This window comes from Streptopelia decaocto (genome assembly GCF_964273445.1).
Source record: "Streptopelia decaocto genome assembly, chromosome: 5".
NCBI classification, from domain to species: domain Eukaryota; kingdom Metazoa; phylum Chordata; class Aves; order Columbiformes; family Columbidae; genus Streptopelia; species Streptopelia decaocto.
In genome coordinates this window covers 47,091,777-47,112,632 of record NC_138659.1, presented here as the reverse complement: position 1 = coordinate 47,112,632, position 20,856 = coordinate 47,091,777, and the positions used below count along the sequence as shown (strand labels likewise).

The following is a 20,856-nucleotide window of genomic DNA, read 5'->3' as shown; positions in this document are numbered from 1 at the left end:
TGCTTAATTATAACAGGAGTCTGAATTTGCAGCATAGATCAGATTGGAGTGAAAGTGTGAGTTGTTCCTGCTCCAGCAGGGGGATTGGACTAGATAATCTTTTGAGGTCCCTTCCAGTCCCTGACATTCTGTGATTCTGTGATACTTCAGTCTGTACCAGACAATTGTACCAATTCAATATATTTGTACTGTTGAAAAACTTCCCAGAGATATTTATCCTTTTTTTCCATACATGGAGGCACCTGCCTTAACTCAAAATTTCTTACTGAATATCACACTTTTTCCTCCTACCCTCATTAATTGCATTAGACCTGTTTTCTAAGATGCCATTTTAAATTTTATTTTCAGTTTGGAGGAGTTTTGGTAATACTGGACAGTTCAGCTGTGATCTATGCTGAACAGATTAAAAAGCAACAAATGCGGTACAATCTACTGTTGAAGTTATTCTCAGCTCTATCCTGAAAAGTTTCCTATAGCTGTGATAAAATCCCTACAAGTCAGCACCTGTATCTAACTTTACCTTGGCTCCAAATAAGGCAAAATTCTTCTTGCCTTAAATTCTTTCACGTTTGACCTCAAATTTATAGGAAGACTAATGGTGTATTGAAGTAGTTTGAACTTGGTATTGCTAGAAGACAATACTGATTATTGTTATCATCTGATTGTTTGAAAAAATCACTCCAGGTTGCCTGTCAGCTTCACCTTGTGCCTCTGTTTGCCTGCAGGCCTACTGCGGCTTCTCTCGACCCAGTGTTCCACCACAGCATCTCTCTGCAATAGCCACAGGAAACTGGGGATGTGGTGCCTTTGGAGGGGACTCCCGATTAAAAGGTAAATTGTAGCAATTCAGTAATATCCAAGTGAATCAAATAACTTAGATTTTGATTCTTGGCCTTTTTCTGTTTTGTTTTGTTCAAATACATTTTTCAGTTCTGTTTGAATTAATACATTTTAGCTGACAATTGGAATGGTAGTTAAACTGTCCATAGAACTGGTTCATTAGCTTTGATCTTTATGAGTACTGTGGCCTTAAATAACAAAATGCATGCTGCTTGTGTATGCTATTTTCAGTTTAAAGTTTGAGTTCAGTATATGATGGTGAAATGCCGGGTTTACAAGGACCTGCAGCACTGAAACCTTCAAAAGCACAGACACACAATATTAGCTCACAAAAGAACATATTAATTGCAGTTCTCAGTCATATCAGTCAGTTGACCTTTCTGGAGCATTTTTTTTTTTAGATTATGCCTAAAATTCATATCTCTGCAAAGCTGTTTAAAGTATCTGGTAATTTGCAAGGCTTCCCAAGTTTGTTGGCAATGCCTAATGTTTATTTTTGCTCCTTAATATATTGCTGTATGTCAGAGAGGTTTCCAGTCACTCAGACATGCTTCTTTCTTTCCTGACTTGCCTGCTATATCACTCACTTTCTCATATTTTTATTTTTAATTAAGGTATTTATAATGCAGCAGATATCACATGCCTACATTAATTTAAGACTTGTCCCCATCAAGTCAAGAACTGATGGATCCTGACATTTAAATTGATGTCCTGATTCATATAGTTCTAAGTAGAAATTTACATTTTTGTTGTTTTCAAGCATTTGCAGAGTATTTAAAATTTGCTTTTCTGAACAGCTTTAGGTAGTTACATTGAGACAAGCAATCATCAGGCTACCAGCCTCATTAGTTTTCCAAAGTGTTTTATTCATTGAGCGTGTTTGTTTTTTTTCCTCAGTGCTCACTGATTTTCTGACAGTTGTTTTTTTTATTTCCGTTAGATAAAATGGGCTGCCAAATGCAGATCATCAATATTAGGAGTAGTATTTACTGCAGGATCTGATCACACTTGATTATTATGTTAGCAAGGTTTGGTTTGCATAAGGCCTCCTCTCGGATCTGAACTGTAATATCCCGTGTGTGTTTTTAATGTATGGGTTTCTCATAAAAATATGGCTCATCTGATCTAAGCCATTATTTGTTCAACACTGTATGTGACTTCTAGAATCGAGATTGCTCAGTGCAATGCTTTACTTCCTCTCCCCATCAGTCAGAACTCGAAACTGAAGCACACTGACAAAGACCCTCAGAGCTGAGTCTGTTTGGTGAGATAGCCCATAAGACAAGTCTTTAATCTAGACAAAGAAATGAGCCATGAGATGTGGTGCTTCGTAACTTAGGTAGGAACTCTGGACAGAACAAGAGCATGTAAAGACCTGAACATTCTCTCAGTTTTATTTTAACTTAATATTTTAGTTTGAGCTTTCATTTATGTAACTTTTCCTCTGGTTCTGGAACAACTTTATGTTTTTCCAAAGTCTGTGAGAATTAACACTTAACAGCAAGTTACAGCACTGCTGCTGTTATGAAAAATTCAGCTATATATATATGTGTACTCTCAAGTCTTCTGTTCTTTTGGCAGACCTTACAAAGACAGACATTGGTTTAATTTGCACTTCAGTTACTCTTTTTGTAAACTCAGCTTAATTTCTTAGTTGACTCTGAAAAATCAGTACTTAATAAAGAGAGTAAAATGACAATGATGTGCTATGGGATGTGAATCTAGTCATTTAGTATGTGACGTTTCTCTGAGCTCGTGCTGACTAGAAACAGGGTGGCTTCATTATTTTTTGTAAACTAAGAGCTACAAAAAGAGTACAATAATTTGTCATGTGGTTTTCTCAGAATAGAGTTGCATTTGATGTGTGATAACCAAATGAAGTCTTGTCTAGTTCACAGATAGTCCCCGCACAGTCATCAAGTGCTAAAGGTGCTTCTCCCTTTTATTCCAAAATGCTGTATGGGATTATTCTGAATTGCAGGTTCTCTCAATGGTTTCACTTCATTATAAGCAAATTTCTTGCACTGGAGAATAATCTTTTACACTTCATAAGGGGTCATAAATTCTTAATTTCAGAGTATGTTTTAGAAAACTCTGAGATTATCAGTATCACAATTTCACTGAGCCCAAATAAATAGCTTTTGGTGACTACACAGCCTTGACAGTGTATTGCAATGACGAAATAGATTTCATAGTTTAAAATCTTGAGTTTTCAATTAGCATTCTTAAATATATGCCCTTGTCCTTTCAAAAGTAGCATCTGGATCTGTAACAGAGACTTCAGAACCACCAAAGTGTTTGATGTAATTGGATATAACTGGATAAGTGCCATAATGCATTATATTTTATCTTTTTTTTTTTTTTTTCAGTCGGGAATTAAAGAAACATCGTTGTGTATAAACTACAGTTTAACTCAAGGTCACAGATGATGCAAAAGCTAAAGTCATCTTAAGGGAGGAAAAAATAATATGGCCTTACAAATTAAGAGCTGGTCTGTAAACAAGGCAAATTCCAGCTAATTTAGTGTTATTTCAACAAAATTTTAATATAAACTTAAGGCTTTCAATATTGAAAAAATTATGCTTATCTAATTGGGAGAAGTTGGAAGATCTTGCCTTGCTCTTCAAACCAGAGGATAACTTAAAAATTACTAGCTGCAGGGCCTCTGTGCAACCGTCTAAAGATTGAAAAGTGTTGCTTTATTGAAAATACAAAGGAGATGATCTGATGACACTTCTCATAAATACATGAATTTAACTTCCAACAGTTGTGAGAAGGTACTTTTCAGCTGAATTGGTGGTGGTATTTACCTGAGAAAATAAAGCCAGTAGGAAGACTGCCATCAGCTTTCAAAAGACCCCTGTAGGATCAGTGGAAGGAGAGAAAATCCTGAGTTTCATGTCGTGTAAACGCGTGCAATACTGAGGTGCTACCGCGGTGCTACCGTGGTTCTGAACCCACATAGCAGGTGAGGCCACGGGCGCGTTGGGAGTTTAACCCGCACGGCCCGGCCACAGGGCAGGAGCGGGGCTCTGCTCCCCAGCACCAGCTCTGCAGTCCGGCTGTGCTGCTGCAGTGGGGACGGCCCTGGGGCTGCATCCCGTGTAGGGGCTGGGAGGACAGGGGGCCCCAGAGGGGCTTGTGTGGTGCCTCTGCACCCGCGCTGAATGGCGGAAAAAGGTTTATCAGCACGGCCATTCCTTTGGGTACGAGTCCAAAAGAGTTAAATAGGATCACATCAGCTGGGTGCAAGGGGTGGGGGAGCCCAAATCCCCAAAGTCCCTGGTACCACAGGCTCTATTGCTCTTCCTGTGATGCTCCTTTCTGTGTCAGTACTGTGGGTGCTTCACATGGCATTGTATATCATTAATGCCCAGCAGATTGCAAAGCCTGATTCTTGACAGAAATTCTGACCCTCATTTCATAAAACATATGGCAATTCAGAATAAACAGTAGGATATTTTTAACATCTTCTGTAAAGTGAAACTGCGTTGTTTGTTTGGAATGAGTAATGAGATTCATTAGGTTCTGTTCCCCTATGCAGGCTAGTTAATTAGACCCTTTAAAAGCCGAACTACTGAGGCTTTACCAAATCCACAGCTGGTTCAGTAGTTTAATTAAAATATCATTCCCAGATTGAGATTAATTTCACATGTGAATAATGTAATTTATAATTTTAGCTATGGGTTTACAAGAGGTTTTTTGATTAAAGAATGCAGTATTTTATTAGGTCTCTGTTTAAAAATGTGAAAGATTCTTGAGCTGAGCTATGAACAGCTTTCTGTTTAGTTTCCACTAGCAGGTGGTAATGTGGTACGTACACTATTTTATTTAAAATTAATCTTTACAAAGACAATATTAATCACACTTTAATTAACTCTACTTACTGGGTAGGAAAGGAAAGAATTAATATCAGAACTGCACCCATAGGCTCTGAAATAAGACAAGCTGCAATAGATTAAATGGTTGCTGGGGTTCATTATTTGGACTGTTGTAACATTACGTGAAATGAATGTGTGATTGATTGCCTGTGTCTGTAGCACTCCAGCCTCACGGTACTGGCTGGTGACAAAGCCGCGCTCTTGTCATAGTTTGGTGCTGCCTAAAAGGGTCCCGGTTGTTCTTCTCCCCTTCCCTGTTCTTGACTGTATGGCCAGTGCCCTCTCATCAACTCTGGCCCTTAGCAAACCCTTCACTCAGCCAACTCTACTGCTAATCTAGCAGAAAACAATTAGCTTCTATTCTTTTGTTATATAACTTTTCTGCCAGGTTGGCGAATGGAATTGGCTCAGTGAGATGTCTGATGAGTACCTGAGAGCAGCAGAAAAGTCAGGACGTGGCTGAGAAAGGAGAAAATGTAGGTGGACCAGAGCCGGTTTCTCCAGTTGCAGTGGGTCATTAGCTTGGCTCAGCTGGACCGTTGATCAAAACCCTAGAGGATTTCCCAATATTGAGTCTCCAATAATCTGTTTCCAAGATAGGAAGCATTCTTCTTTCTTTTCCATATAGAAAAACAAAGTCTGTCTGTTTTTTAATGTTAGCCATTGACAGAACTTGGGATGCAACATGATCCAGGGAGTTTGACATCAAAGCTGGAAATTAAATAACCTGAATTGCATTCCTGGCATCGCCACTCACTTTTTATAGGTCAGAATGACCCATTGTATTTCACGCTGCATGGTTCTATTGTAAGTAAAGTGGACACCTTAATTGTGCAGTAAGAGGCTGCAGAACCACAGATATCCTCTTGGGGAATAAAAGTCGGGTCAGCTCCTGCTTTGCGGAGCTTACCTAGTGAAAGGGCTGGCTCCATTCCTTCTGAAGGGTGGCAGGAGTGGAAATCATGATGAGCTAATAGATGCCTTTTACTCCACTATTTGTCACTTGATGCAAGCTGGGATGTAAGGTGGTGCTCTGTGTTCTTATGCTGCTGCGTGTGTTTATTGGGTAATTACCTTCTGCATGCTGCTTGACCGAGGACATGGACCAAAAAAACCACTTTTGATTTTTAAGCAAATTGTTTATGTGAAAGTAAGGATTGTTGTCACTCTGTGACTCCAGCAGAATACTTCAGTGCTCTGAGCTGCAGTGCCCCGGGAGCTGTCCTTTGTTTCAAAAGTGAAAGTAACACTTATCCACCCATGGGTCAAATTGCTTTGCAGAGTTCATCTGGAGATGGATGGTATGATTATTTGCTGTAAACTTAGGCTATGTTTTTCCCTTCAGCAAACTATTTTACCTGTATTTATGTGTATAATTTCTTTTGTTGTTTCAGCCTTAATACAGATATTGGCAGCTGCTGAGGCTGGACGTGATGTTGTTTATTTTACCTTTGGAGATGTGGAGCTGATGCGGGATATTTACAGCATGCACACTTTTCTCTGTGAGAAGGGCCAAACTATTGGTGAGCATAAAGAAATCTTTTTGTGCAGCAAAGAGACTTCACCGTCTCTGTAAGTGGAAATTGTTCAATAAGAATTATTGTCATCAAGTCCTGAAGGCAAGCAAATGCATCTCAGTTTATTTGCACCTGTTTCCAGGCGGGGAGCTCTTCTGATTCAGGGTCAGCTGTGCAGTGTCAATTTTTTAGAAGCCTTCTAGTATCCTTTTGTAACCCACTTGGGAGTTATGCTCCAGAATTTGGAAAACATAGATATATGTGGTAGACAGAAGGTTTGCAAAAGTTTTAATATAACTCAAAATGCTTTAAAAAGGAAATATCTGCTTACACATTCTTGATATAGATTTGTCTTATAGTGGTTCTGGCTTGATCCTGCAAGCTGAGTTAGAGCTCAGATGTGTTATTCAGTAGCAACAAAAGCAGTGTATCCATTGCCCCACTGTAATTGTTAAATGTCATGAATTTCTGGGACAGGAGCACAAAGGTAGGTAATTGGCAATACATTTGTACGTGATAGGTACACAAGCCTAATGTTTGGATGGCTTGTGCAGAAGCTCAGCAGAAAGTTGAGGAAGCGCATCCTTGTGTTCTGAACAAAATTGGGAACAGTTGCGTTCCCCTTACACAGTTGTCTACCTCCTCTTTCACTGCTCATGTGAAGAGGTGTTCCTAGCCACTGTTGCAGTGAGTGGGCATTTCTCATCTTCAGTTGCAATCGTATGTTCTTCATATGGCATGATCTTACGTGTTTTTTAATTATTTCTTTTTGTTTTTAAGGGGATATTTATAGGCTGTTACTGAGATATTACAATGAAGAATGCAGAAGCTGTTCTACTTCAGGACCAGATGTCAAGCTGTACTCTTTCATATACAACACCCTGGAGTCCTATGCAGATTCTAATGATGATGATGAAGAAAAAGGGTTGTGCTTTGAGGATTAAAATAAATGTATTTGATCAGAGAATATTGTTCATCTCCTCCAAATGGTATATTGTGTGAATTGATGGGTATAATATATGAATTGGCTTAACTTAGTATATATTGACTGCATTGGTAGTTACGTATAACACCCAAACATAAAAAAAACCACCTTTGAGACATGAGATTTTTTTGTTTGTTTGTTTAATGGTTTCGTACATTAAAACCTTGTTCATGTGTGTACAGAAAAGATTTCTCTGGTAAATCTGGTTTGCATTGTACCTTGTTAAGCAGGATATTTTGGTACACATTTGTATTTCAATTAAGAAATTGCTGGCAGACTTTGGAAGATTTCTTCATACTCATTTGCCTTTATTTTACAGAGATCTGTTCTAGATTTCTCATGTGAGCTTAGTGCTGGAGTACAGGCAGTCACTGCCGAGATTATTTTAGAGAGAGGCATTTTCATAATTTGTCTTACTGAAAATTATAATAATTTGATTACTTCCTTATGACTACCACACCTTCATTGTCCTTATCAACATTTTCATTCATTTAACTTCAAATGTCCTGGGTTTAATCTATTTTTTTGATATATGGTTAAAAATTGAAAGATTCCAGAGGAGGTATAATGCATTCCACAACTGGATTGTCTTTATCAAATCAAGCATTTAAATTAGCATGAAAAAGTAGAGAAAAAATGAAGTATGGGAAGGTGGGAAAATGAGAAATGTGACCAAAGTTAGAAGCAGAGGGAACCATTTTCACATAAAACTCCAATACCGTTTTGTTGGTGCTGTTTGTTACAACATTGAACAAGGTCTTAGACATGTTAATATATTTGGAGTTTCTCAAGGTTCACTGTTGTTGGTGATATCAGTCTGCTGGCTGTGTTTATATTGTCATAGCAGTTCTTTATCACAATATGCATATATGTGAGTATAAGATCCCTGTGGGATAATGTGAGTGAGGAAATGGAAATCACTTGCCTATCAGTGGGAGGAAAGTCTGCAGGCTACAGAGAAGGACATGAGGTCTTGTTAGGAGTGTGTGCCTGTGTCTTTTTAGGCATGGGACTGATAATGACGAAGAGAGGGCAAAAGATGTGTAAAACCTGTGCTGTTCCATTCTCTGTGAATACCAAGTTAGTGTTGCTGTAGTACATTAATAGTTTACAGAAAACTGCGGATACATCTGTGATAAAACTTCTCCAAGTCTATGTACGGGGCAAATCCAGTGAAACCTTTGTCTATTAGTAAGTTTAAGTTTAAGCCCAAATTGCTAAGTGTAGCCTCTTCTGTGTTAAATTTTCTGGCCCATCATGGTTCCTGTTACCAGTTTAGCAATACAAGTGAAAACAGCAGCAGGAAATGTAGGGAACTAAGGCTCTAGTATCAACAAATTCTTTCGGCTAATGTCAGATAAAACCTCTCCAAGCCTGAAACACAACATAGTAATTAAATGCTGGAAGGTGTTGGCAGTCTGGCTTATAATAAAGCACTGGCTGCTTGAGCTGCTGTGGTGGAAGCAATAGCAAAGCATTTGGGTCATTTATAAACACCTTTGGAGTGCTGCACATTTGCATTAATGCTACAGCGGGCAGTATGTTGCTCGGAAGGTGACTGACACAGCAGCCTAAGGGTTTCTTCCTATTCTTCCCTCCAGCTGTAGTTTTCTCTACCCCATCCATTATCAGGAAAAGATTTGGGATAGAATTTCAGGCCTTTTTCTGTGTTTCAACTTGTGTTCTTAGAGCTAGCAGAAATCTTTCCTCCTGCTCCTGGTATTTCAGTGTTGGCTCAGATTCTGGCAATAGGAATAACAGTGTTTTATAATAGGCTCTTACTTAGTTTCAACTGCAATAGTGTTTCTAGATGGATTGCTCATGAAAAATGTACCCTGTTAATTAAGACAAGTGATGGAAAATTGGTGCTATCTGCCAAACCTTCTTCACGTTGCTACTCAGGATTTCCTATAGAAAAGGTGAACAGAATTTGCTCCTAAACAACTGGAAGAAAATACAGCAAAAAGCTTTAGGTGACTAGATATGACCTCTCCTTTACTGTAAATAGATACATCTTTATTAGTGCAATAGTCATTTTCATTGTGAGGGGAAGTGATTTGTCAGGTATGAAAAAAGTACCAAAATAAGATGGCATAAAATTCTACTTCAACTCCAGAAACAGAAGAATATATTTACATTTGGAAAGATTCTTTAAGATCATATTATAGTGTTAAGAGACTTTTTGAAATGTCAAGTGATTCCAGGATAAGCCTAGTCATTTTATGCAGTCTGTATTTTCACTGATACCTGAGAATTTTCTAATATGGGGAAGAATATATTTTATTTGAGATCATTCTTTAGGATATGTTTACCACACATTCCCCCCGATACACACAATCCCCTGTGAAATACAGTTGCATGGGCAGGAGAAAAGTAAAATAATATCTTATTTTCTGTTTAATGTGTCATCGGAATAAGAGCAATAGATCCTGCATTCTTCTGCCTGTCCCTGATCTCATAAAGGGCAATGTTGTGAGAACACTTTGAATATTACTTTGATCGCAGAAAGGCGGAGGATTATATTTTTCTTGGTTGTGTGTTTTGTTTTATTTTAAGCAAAACAGCCCAGAGATAACAAATCAACAACAAAGTTACATTCCCATGACTTTCTAGTTCTATAAAGAGCTGAACTTCCTGGAATGCTGCATGTGGAAGCAGGAATTTTGCATCAGCCCAATAAGTGCTCTGCATCTTTCTTTCTTTTTCCCTCCACCCACCAGTCTCCATTTATAAACTACTTGAGACATTTTCTTTAGCTGGAGATGCCTTTTGGTGCTCTGTTGGAAGCAGCGTGGAATAGAGATGTGGGTGATCTCTTTGTGCAGCCTGGTTAGCTTCAGTTTCGCTATTGTTTTATAGAAACCTCTTTATGGAGTATTCTGCTTTTTGGGTTTTTATTACTTTAGGGAGTTTGCTATATGATTTCAAATAAAAATAAAGTTCCTACCAAAACTTTTGTTTTATACTTTTTAGCAGCTAAATGGAATGCTTAATATGAAACAACAACAGGCAGTCATGTAGATTGCAATGTTGCTGCATAGTCAAGTTTGGTGTTGGAGCACATCTTTTGTTTTACAGCTCTTGCACCTAAATTCCTCAGTTTTGAGGTGTTCTTATCAAATGATGAGTACCCATTACTGTATATATTAATTTATAAACTGTTGAAGTGCTCCTGACATTCTTCCAAACTTATGGTTTATGCACCATTATATGATATTGATTTTTTTGGATCTGTATGCTAATGTTTACATGATTTTGTAGGAATACAATTAAAAATTTCTGACTGAATGAATATTGTGTGCTTTGTCTTGTAATACACTTTCCAGGACATAGAAATTCTAGCACAGGTGAATGTACATGGGACAATACTACAGGTAGTTCTAGCAGTATTTTAATAAAATACACATAAAATATAGCTAAGTAATTTATTCTTACTGTACAATATTGTAGCAGTTGCTCCCGTCTGCAGAGCAATGTGAAAAGGTAGTAACTACTGTACATGGGAAGGGTGCTGGCGTGAGTGTGAGATTTCATGTGTATGTGTGGCCATATGCAGGCATTCTGATGTTAATTCCCAACTTGGTTTTGGTAAGCAAGTGAGTGACTATTCTTTGAACTTAATGAAGGAAATATAACTAAATAAAAGTGAATAAAACCCTAAAAATATAGAAATAATTAACATGCGTAAATGTTTGCATGGTTTGTAAAAGTGGGACTCGCATCCTCCTGAATGAAAAGATTTCTAAATGTTTTTCAAAAATCTTGCTCTAAGCCAGTAAGGAACTCATTTTTAGCATGACAGAAAATTAGGATAAAATATAATTTCTGATTGCACCTGAGGTTTTAGATGCAGCAGGGCTGCTTCCCCATGGACTTTTTCCATCCTTCTCCGTGGCAAACCATTGGCTTCCCACCTGTGTCACTACGTGGATAGAGGAGCACCAGACAACTGCATTAGTCACGGCTTCTGGCATTTATGTTCCGAACAGCCCGCGTCGTCTCAGCCTACGCAGCTTTCTGTGACAGGACAGACGGATGGATGTCAGACCTTGGGAGACCAAAAACTGTTATAAATTCTGTAAGCTTCACTGATGTATTTGTGTATTAGCCAGTGTAGGATGATGCAATATTTGCTCTGGATGGATGATGTGGGGTTTTTTTTCCTTTTTTAAAAAATGTATTTATTTAAATCCGCAAAAACTCTTTCACTATTTCATGGTACAGTTTTGACAAGAGTGAGAACATCCATAAAATCATGGAAACTGCAAGATGCTGCAGCTCTCTGAACTTGTCGGGTGTTTTTAACTAAGAATTGAGTATTTATGGTCTTGTTTTGTGCTAACAGTGTTTTATGCTCATTTATCATTGCTTAAGTGAGTGTGACCTGGAAGCTGGATAGGAGGTATCTGTCACTGATAACTCCATTACAGCAATACCATCAATTTCTGCTTAACTGAGCTGTCAGCCAGGGTTACATTACGCGAGTCTGGGCAGTGGCACTTGGTGCACAGCTGAAGGGAGCACTGGTTTGTTCCAGGTCCTCCTGATAATGCTGGGGTACGTGGTCATGGTGTTTGCAGGTCCATAGGATGTGTATACACTGTGCTATGCGTGCTGGCTTGTGGATACGGACATTGCAGAAGCTTAAAGGAAGGTATCGCAAACTATGGGGAGTGCAAATCACTAATATGTAATCAGCTGTCAATCTGACAGGCGGAGGGCAGTGGAACCTGTGCACTATCAGAAGATCTTGCAATATCTTTACACTCTGGTTTTGCTTGCTGGCTGCCTGGTGTGTACACACGCCTCAGCCTGTACAGTCAGGTGGATTGCACTGAAAATCCGTATCTTATTCACCTAACAAAGAAATGGACTACTGTTTTTTTTTTATGGTAAATGGAACAGGTAAAATTAAAAATGGGAGATTTGTTACCCTTTTTGCCTTTTTCAAGTGTCTTAAGAAGACCACTTTAATGTTCAAGTTTTCAGAGTGACGGAATACGACGACGGGATTTCTTCACTGGGTATAAAATGGTAAAAGCCTATCTGATTAGGTAAAGATTACTGAAAAGCCCCAACTCCTCTTTCTGCCTGAGTGGTAAATGTTAGTTTGTGTAAATCTCCTCTTGGAGAATTCACGTAACATGCAGGTAACTACCCACCTACCCCATACAGAACTTCCCACAGACACTTTTTCCCAGTTACATTCACTCAGACGGCCCAGTTAAGTGACAGCTTTTTTTTTTTCTTTAAAGAGATACCTTCTACAGCTGCTTGGACTTTCTATATATTATAGCTATTTCCTATTGCAATTAATATTGTCAAGTGAGATTCTGCAGAGATAAAAACTGCATTCACTAAATGGGAAGGGGGGAAAAACCAGTGGAGCAGGCATGTTCTTAAAGTCCGTGTTTAAAGTTACCAAGAAACAGAACATAGTGCCACTCAAGGTGCTACCAGTTTGGATGCAAGACATACCTACATGTATTAGCATTTAATCACTGTCCCTGCACAAATGTTTAACTTCAATTCCAAAGGCTTTTACACTCACTTTATGGAGGTAGAGAGGAAATTGTTTGATTGTGAGGGGCAGTTATGTTTATTCTCAGATAATACTAACAATATGTGTTAAAACACAACAGGAAAACAAAGGCAGAAATGGGAGGAAAATTCAACATTTCCAGATTTATTACAGGAATCTGCTATAGTCATGCTTTTCAAACATAATGCTTAGACTCTCTCAGCAATCATTATCAAGACCAGCTATGGGGTAGGTGGTTCTGTTCCAATTGGCCTTTAATTTCCAAGTTTGCAGGTCTTTGCAAAAAGGGCAGAAAACACTTTAGGGAGACAACTGATTTTTGTGTCTGTGTTCCCATTTTCTGGGTTGCCATGTCCTGCATGTTAGAGCTCAGGAAGAAATACCTGTATGGGTTTCCTTAGGTGCCTGTTTGATTAATGTTTTTCATTTGTGAAAGTCTGTTCTGCCTGGAAGCTGATAGTGGTCTTGCTTTGCTTATGGGAGAGGGAGGGGGTGGGAAAAGACACTTTTTCTGAAAACAGGAATGTGAGCTCTGACTGCGTGCAGGTGAGTCACGTTCATTTTGGAGCTCAGGAAGGAAATGACAACTGTGAGCACCTTACATGGCCATAATGTGTAGCTGGAACACCAGAGAGTAGATTTTCAGTTGAACCATTTCTATGGGCTGTGCATCTTCATCAGTAGCAATATTCCCCTGTTAATGGTGCTGAGCAGCTGCTGTCCCCCTCCATAATCTGCAGCAGCTGGGCGAGTGAGCAGCTGTGTCCACATGTGGAGAACAAGGAGCGTGCCCCGGCGTGTGTTGGCTTTGCAGGGCTGACAAAGATGAAGCACAGTACTAAGGCCTTTAACCATTGCAGGAGTCTGACCTGGTCCACTGGTAAGGGAAATGTAATAGTTTTAAGCTAGAAGAGAGGAGATTCCAGCTAGATTCAGGAAGAAATTCTTTACAATGAGGATGGTAAAATACAGGAACAGGTTGCTCAGAGAGGCGGTGGATGCCCCATCCCTGGAAGCTTTCAAGGCCAGGCTGGGCGGGGCTCTGAGCAACCTGATCTAGTTGAAGATGCCCCTGCTCAGTGCAGAGGGGTTGGACTGGATGAGCTTTGAAGGTGCCTTCCGCCCCAAACTATTCTATGATTCTAGGCTATTTCCATATCAGATGTTACCTACAAAGGGACAGTCGAGAATGTTAATTATCTTGAATTATGCTGTTAATGTGGATCATCACTAAGCAGAAACAAACTTTGTTTACTTCTGATTGGAAGTGGAGGAAGGTAAATCACTCCATTTTGAAGAGTGTACATTTAAGATTTAGAAGTAATTTATCTCATCTGCTTTAGAGATGCTTCAGAACCTTCCTGCTTGGCCTGATGTCGGTGAGGACATCACTCTGCGCATGTACACCGGGCTTTCAGCTGCAAGTCAAAGGTGAGTGCTGAATTTGCTCATTTCTTTCATTCGTCAAAGCATCTTGGCACACCAGATGCAATAAAGATATTGCATAGATCAAAGTGTTTCACCATGGCATGAAGTTAATTTTGCTAAGATTTGAAGACTTACCTTTTCTAAATCAAAGGTTAAGAAAATTGCTATGAATAGCTAAATCCCGTTATTGAATAATGACAAGATTTTCCTTAATGTACTGGGAACTGATTGGATCTAAACCAAAATGTCATGGAAATAAATTAAGGTAATTGTAAGTGGTTTACACCCTTTTATATAAAGGATAAGGTCCTAAAAAATTGTATTTTCAAATCCGGAGCTAATGCTATTTTCAAAATGCCTGCATTGTAAGGTAATTATCCTGTTGGAGTTTTAAGTCATTATTTTGCCTATTGCCTGAGGAATTTTAGAGCAGAGCAGTATTAATAAGGTGCCAGGAGTACAAATTTCATAACTTCATCTCTGTCATAAGCAGAACTCATATAAACAAAGTGGCATTTTCATTCATAATTACTTGACCTACTGCAAATGTGGGTCAGGAATGAGGGATGGTTGATTCTTCATTTTGAAGAAAATCAAAACTTCTGCATTTTAAGAAGAAATGCAAAAAAATCCACAGTGTCTTCTGGGAAAGGATTGAACATACCGTAACTTTGAGAAAAGGAGGCTTCGAATTCTTTCAGGTTGTAAATTTCAGCTAAGTGGCATTTAGACTTTACTGTTGGTGATCACAACTGCCTGAGTGTTCATGATGGAAAAAGGACCTATGGTTTGATTGGGTCCACCCCTCCCTCATTCTGCCAACTCCACGCACACAAAAAATAACAGCTAAACCCAGCAGATTAAATTTAAAATGCAACAAATCTTTAGCCTTTTTTTTTTTTTTCTTAATCTGAAACTTGACTGTTTGATTGCAGGCAATCATGAGGACTAGATGTTTTTAATGAAAACTAAGTGCCTCCTGAAGTCATCTGACTTGAGCAATCTGGGGCTCTAAATCTTTTGACTGACTGCTTTTTTTAAAAAATACATATTTTTAAAAGTTTTTAAAGTCTTAAAACTGTTTATCAGTCATGGGCATGTGAGATCTGGTAACTCTCAGATGAACCTGCACATTCTGCATGTCAGTTTGGGAAGGATTTTGTCACCCTGACTGACAACAGGAAGCTCCTTTGCCTGCTAAGAAAGATTTTGACCCCAGTAGTTCAAAGGTTTTCAAGGCTAATCAAATTCTTGTTTGCTTTAAACAAGCATACCCCCTCTTTTTGCTTCAAATCTTGATTACATGTGACCTTCAGATAGCCTCAAAATGTTAATAAATTACTTCAAGATTGATTTCTGCTACAGTCGAGTAAAATCTCCTGGCAGATCTGTCTAAAACTGTAGCCATGAAAAACGTTTAGTCTATGACAAAAATAATGCATTTATATACTTAAATGAGCAGGGGAAGGCTTTGCTGTTCTGAAAATGACCTCACAGAGCTATGACTTCAGTGAGTTAGATCCAACTTCAGATTCTGATCTCTGGTAATACTTAACCAATGTTTTACTGAAGGGCATGCACAAGAATGTTCAGGTCACAGCGACCAGCATCTTGAAAGAACTATTAACACCAGCCATTCTCTGCCTTCCTAGTATGTCTCTAGGGCAGTAAGTAGCGGCCAAAGCATGTTAATGTTCTATTTAGTAGTTTGTACCTTAAAGCATTTCCAAAAATCAGTACTTGGAATGTCGCCAGGTGGGGGAGATTCTTTGTAGTGGGCTGAGGGAGGGAGTGAGCCAGGAGGAGACGGGGGACGCGTGCAGGTCCCCTGCTCAGCCCAGCAGACACTTGTCCTTACTCAGGTAAAACACACACGTGCCACAGAACCAGACTTAGTGGGTGAAACCCACCTGTGTTTTGTCCCGTGCTTGAGGAGTTGTTAATTCCTCACCAAAGTCTCTTTGCCTACCCAAGTGCCTGCATTTTTTCCTCTGTTCTGGTGTGCTGCCCTCGCTGACGCGCAGCTCCCCAGCCGTGTCTAGCCAATGATCTCAGCCTGGGCCCGAAAGGTTCACCCTGTCTGCAAGAGGAATCGTAATTCAGCTCCTAGCTCGTTCCTGCAAAGCCTCTGTCACACACAGAGAGCCCGTGGTGACAGTATGTGCCAGCTGTGCTTAGTGGCTCTGGAGTATTGAGTGACCTGTCAGCTTCAAACTCATTTACTTAAGACTTGGGCTAATCACAATCCCCAAAGTGACGTGTGATTCCTGTTCTTCAGAGTGAGATCCTTCCCTTGCTACAATGTGTGAGGGTGGTAATGAGAGAGGATCATGATTTGCTAGCTGGATTGAGTAAGAAATGACAGGTAGGATTTTTTTCTCACTTTCCAAACACCTTAGAGAGTTTTCAATTTTTTTCATTAATTAGCTTCAGTGACAGCCTACCATAGGAGCTGTGCACGTCCAGGGAAATGGCTCTGTGCAGGAAAGGTCTGTTCGTTAAGGCAATGCCTGCAAGTGCCATGGGCTGCCACAGCAATAGCTCTCAAAACCCAACCCTAGCATCATTACAATCCCAAACTCATCTGACTTGGGCTCTGCCTTTCACTTAATGATGTCCTTTGTCATGTGGTGTACTCTGCATTGAAGGTGATATTGTGATTGATCAGACTAGGATTTCATGCAGCTCGAAATGCCTTAAAATGGAGCTGTACCAATATTACTTTCACGTTAGCAAACCAAACACTATCTGGGCATCCACTGGTCACTGCCCTGCAGAGAAGACTAGAGCTGGACACCGTTACAGTGCTGCATCCAGAGCACCACAGCTGCCTCATGTTAATAAACATTAATACAATTCAACAAGCTCAGCATCAATGGGTGAAGACTGTAAAACAGGAGGACCTGTGTGATGGGACAGCCTGAACTGCACAGCAACACAGTCTGAAAGGAATTTAGAGCAAAGTTAGAACGATTTATTCTAAGCTGATAACATAAGCACAAACCAACATCCTGGGGGGGAGTCTGGGATGATTTGTTGCATTTTTCTTGTAGCACCCACATTTTTTTCCTGAAAATCTCTTCAGTGATATGGTGGCTGCTAACAGGTCAACAGTGCACGTGAAACATGAACAGTAAGCTCACCTTGCTAACTGAGATGCTCGGACTATTTCCTACTTTACTGGAGAACAATTGTACAGTAAAATACACGCAACAAAAATTAAGGGAAGTGTAGAGCTGTTTCAGCTGTGAACAAGAGTCACTCTGCAGTATTGTCCAGCTGTGTGCAGCACTGTGAATGCAATGTTTCCAAATAGCCACTGTCAGGAAAACAAGAAATCATTGTTACTCTGTGTGTAATAGATTTGATATTTACAGCCCACCCTTGAGCCCTCGGATATTTTACATTAACGCTTTTGCTGAAGGTCTCTGTGGCTCAGGCAGCAGAGGAGAAGGGGTCGGGAGCTGCAAGAAGAAAGTGTTAGAAAGAAATTATGAAGTTTTAACTGTACAACAGGTTTGGGGAGCAGCTTCAAAGGATCCTATTAAAAAATAAAATAAAATAAAATAGTGCCAGAACAGAAGTAAACAGAAAAACCTGTTTAGTTATTGCAAAGTAACTCAGTAGGGACAGTGCATCTAAGGCAATTCTAGCTTTGAGGCACAACATGGTGTTGATTAGTGCAAATAAACCTCTTCAAGAGTCACCTTTCAGCAATTACAATCAGACACGGCCACTGTGGCTTCAAAAGCTTCATTAGCAAATGCTACTCTCAGTGAGAGCCACAAATCTCGGATACCCCAGAAGTTTTAACTGATGGAGAACTGTCTCGTCTTCTTTCTTTTGGAAGAAAATAAATAAGTGGGAAGATAATTACACATTCCCTCATCAGGATAAATAGCATTAAAAATCAAAATAGATCCTCCTGAAGAAAACACAGCCAGTGGTATAGAATAAGAGGTGAGGATAATTTTCCAATTGAGTATGATGATGTCAGGGTACCTTCATGTTTTATTTTCATCTAAAGGAGCAATCAAAAAAAACCACAGTGCATTTTAGAAGTAGCTAAAAGAAAGCTATCAAAAATAAAGATTGTACCTATTTTTGTTAGGATTCTCTTATGAAACACCTGCAAATATTGAAAACGATTTTCTAGTACCTTTCTCTTAATTCACTGGTAAAACACAAAAAATAGTATTTTCAATTCTTTCTTGGTTAAAGACGGGGCAGTCGGCAGCGCTTCGTCCATCGCCACATGTCAAATGCTGGCAGGCTTTTTTTGCAGTGCCAGTGGTGATTTGCTTCCACAGCTAGTGGGAAAACTTCTTGTTTCTCCTGTCACTGTGCTGACTTCCCATTAAAATGCTAGGACAAAAGAAGTTTCATGCTTTTGCTAATTTCAACATTACATAATGTAACAAATGTAACCTGCTTCTCTTATTGACTCACTTGCTGCTTTGTACATGCTGTAGTTCTTTGTTTACTCTGACATTTTAGTTATAGTACAGTGAGATATCAGGGAAATAATTACAACAGTTACTTTTATTCTCATAGTCGTAGTGGGCTAATTTATTAGGAAAGACTTGTGAAACAGCCAGGTAGAAGTTGTGTTTTCCTGATTTTCATTCAGCTCTATTGTCTAGCTTGTCTCTCTCTTAACATCTTTGGCCAGACAAATGTGATCCTGCAGTTCAATTCCACACAGGAATAAGTTCGAAGAATAAAGTCACTTGAAAATAACCTGTTAGTCTAGAATCAGTTGAGCAACAGTCTTCAGTGATCTTGGTCTTCTAATAAAACAATCTGTACTTCTAAGCTACTGTTTTCTCCAGAGCAATAAAGCCTGAAATTTTATGATCGAGAATAATTAAACCCAAGATATAAACTATCCATATAAAACTATCAGTATGAGCTTGTCTGTTAACCAGATAATGGTTGCATGATTAACCTGAGATTCAACGTGACTTCTGCTGTGAAACTGGTACAAACAATAGACACCTCAGTCAAGTTTGAAGGAATCTTGGAGGTCATGCAGGGCAACTCCTGCTCAAAGCAGGATCAACACTGATGTCAGACCAGGCTGTTCAGGGCTTCATTCAGGTGGGTCTTGAAGCCTCCAGGGATGGAGAATACACCATGGTTTTGGGTCCCTGTTGCAGTGTTTGTTTATCCTTTGGGTGAAAAACACTTTCCTTGTATCTAGATTGAACCAGTCCCATATCACCGCCTCCCATCCTCCTGCCGTACAGCACTATGAGCAGCCTGGCTCCGCTGGCTCTGCCTTCCTGCTGCCCTCTCCCCGCTTGTACCCACGGCTGAGGAAAGGGCAGAATTACTTCCCTCCAGCTACCAGCTGTGCTGCTGTCGGCACAGCCCAGCGTGCTGCTGTCGGCACAGCCCAGCGTGCTGCTGTCGGCACAGCCCAGCGTGCTGCTGGCTCTCCTCGCTGCCTCGCCTTCAACCTGCCCAAGACAGGCAGCCCTGTGAAACTGGGACTTATTTTTCTGTCCCTCAGGCATCCAGCAGCCCGTGTCTCCCTTACCATGGGAGGTTTATTCTGGGAAGTCAGGGATATTAGTGACACTTGTGCCACACAAAGCCTAGGTTTTGGCAAGCAAAGGGAATGGAAATAACCCATGTGAAATTCCCCACGTTAACTTTGGTGCAAGAAGTGTCAGAGGTAATCAATATGCTTCTCCCATGTAGGACTGGGGAGGTAGAAAAGCCTGATAAACAATACCAGTTGACAAAAAAAGGGAGATCAAAGAGACTGGGGGAAAGCACTGAAGTGGGCTGAAATTTGCTGATGATTCATTAGGGTGATTGTTTCATCTATTGACTTTGCAGTAGTAAAATGTGCTGAATGTGTCAGTGTAGCTGCTACAGGGAAGTATCCAGGAAGGGTGTTCCCGGATACTGCAACGCGCTTGAGCCCAATATTGAGAACATCATCATGAAGCCACCGCGTTGTGCTATTTCAAACATGACTTCTGCCAAGGCCTAGGCATGTGTCATTTTAGGCAGTGTAGTAAGCTCAGCACAAAATGTAGCACTGTTACCCTGGCTACATAGCAGCTCAAAGCAGAGCTGTACTAGTGCTACCAAAAAATATTTTCCCATTCAATGCAGATAGGTCTCCTAGAATAAAACCAAAAGCTGTGGAGCAAACCCAAGGAAGTGTGAATTAGAAATCTGCCAGGGGAACTGTCTGGCAGCACTCGGCAGTTGCCAGTGCCTGCTAAAAGTAATTTGCTTCCTCCTGAAAACAGGGTATGAACGCCAGGCTGAAAAGTGTGTTTACAATTAATATAGTTTCACACTCAGGGACATAAGTGGAGCACTGACAGTGCAGGGTGCTTAACAGCGGGCAGAAGGCGGGATGCTGCAGGGGGAGGCCGTGGTGTGTGATGACAGCAGAGAGTGCTGGGATGGGGCTGGTGGGGAAAGTCTTCCTTGTGCTGCATGTGGCTCAAAGCAAGAATTTGTGGTTACCCTCCTGTTGTGTGAGCTGCTCTGGATGTGGAGCATTTCTGGAGAAAAGGGCCCAAGCAGCTGCAGCCACCCGAGGTGATGTGCCCTGCCCAGGAAAGGCTCTTGTTTCTGGCAGAGCACATGTCCGCCAAATAATTTAAAGATAATTCCAACTGAGATGGTTGTGGAAGA

At 40.2% G+C, this 20,856-nt stretch overlaps 2 protein-coding genes across 3 annotated transcripts in view; both read left to right on the top strand.

Moving 5' to 3' along the window:
* The window catches only part of PARG (poly(ADP-ribose) glycohydrolase), a 77,200-nt gene extending 66,689 nt beyond the window's left edge, over positions 1 to 10,511 (top strand). For both annotated transcript variants that reach the window (XM_082054605.1, XM_082054604.1), the window contains exons 16-18: positions 726 to 831; positions 6,116 to 6,244; positions 7,019 to 10,511. In XM_082054605.1, the coding sequence (XP_081910731.1) occupies positions 726 to 831; positions 6,116 to 6,244; positions 7,019 to 7,182 (399 nt within the window). In that variant the 3' untranslated portion in view covers positions 7,183 to 10,511. The remainder of the gene's footprint in view (positions 1 to 725; positions 832 to 6,115; positions 6,245 to 7,018) is intronic.
* Positions 1 to 20,856, top strand: part of NCOA4 (nuclear receptor coactivator 4) — a 397,571-nt gene that overhangs the window by 101,262 nt on the left and 275,453 nt on the right. The window lies entirely within an intron of this gene.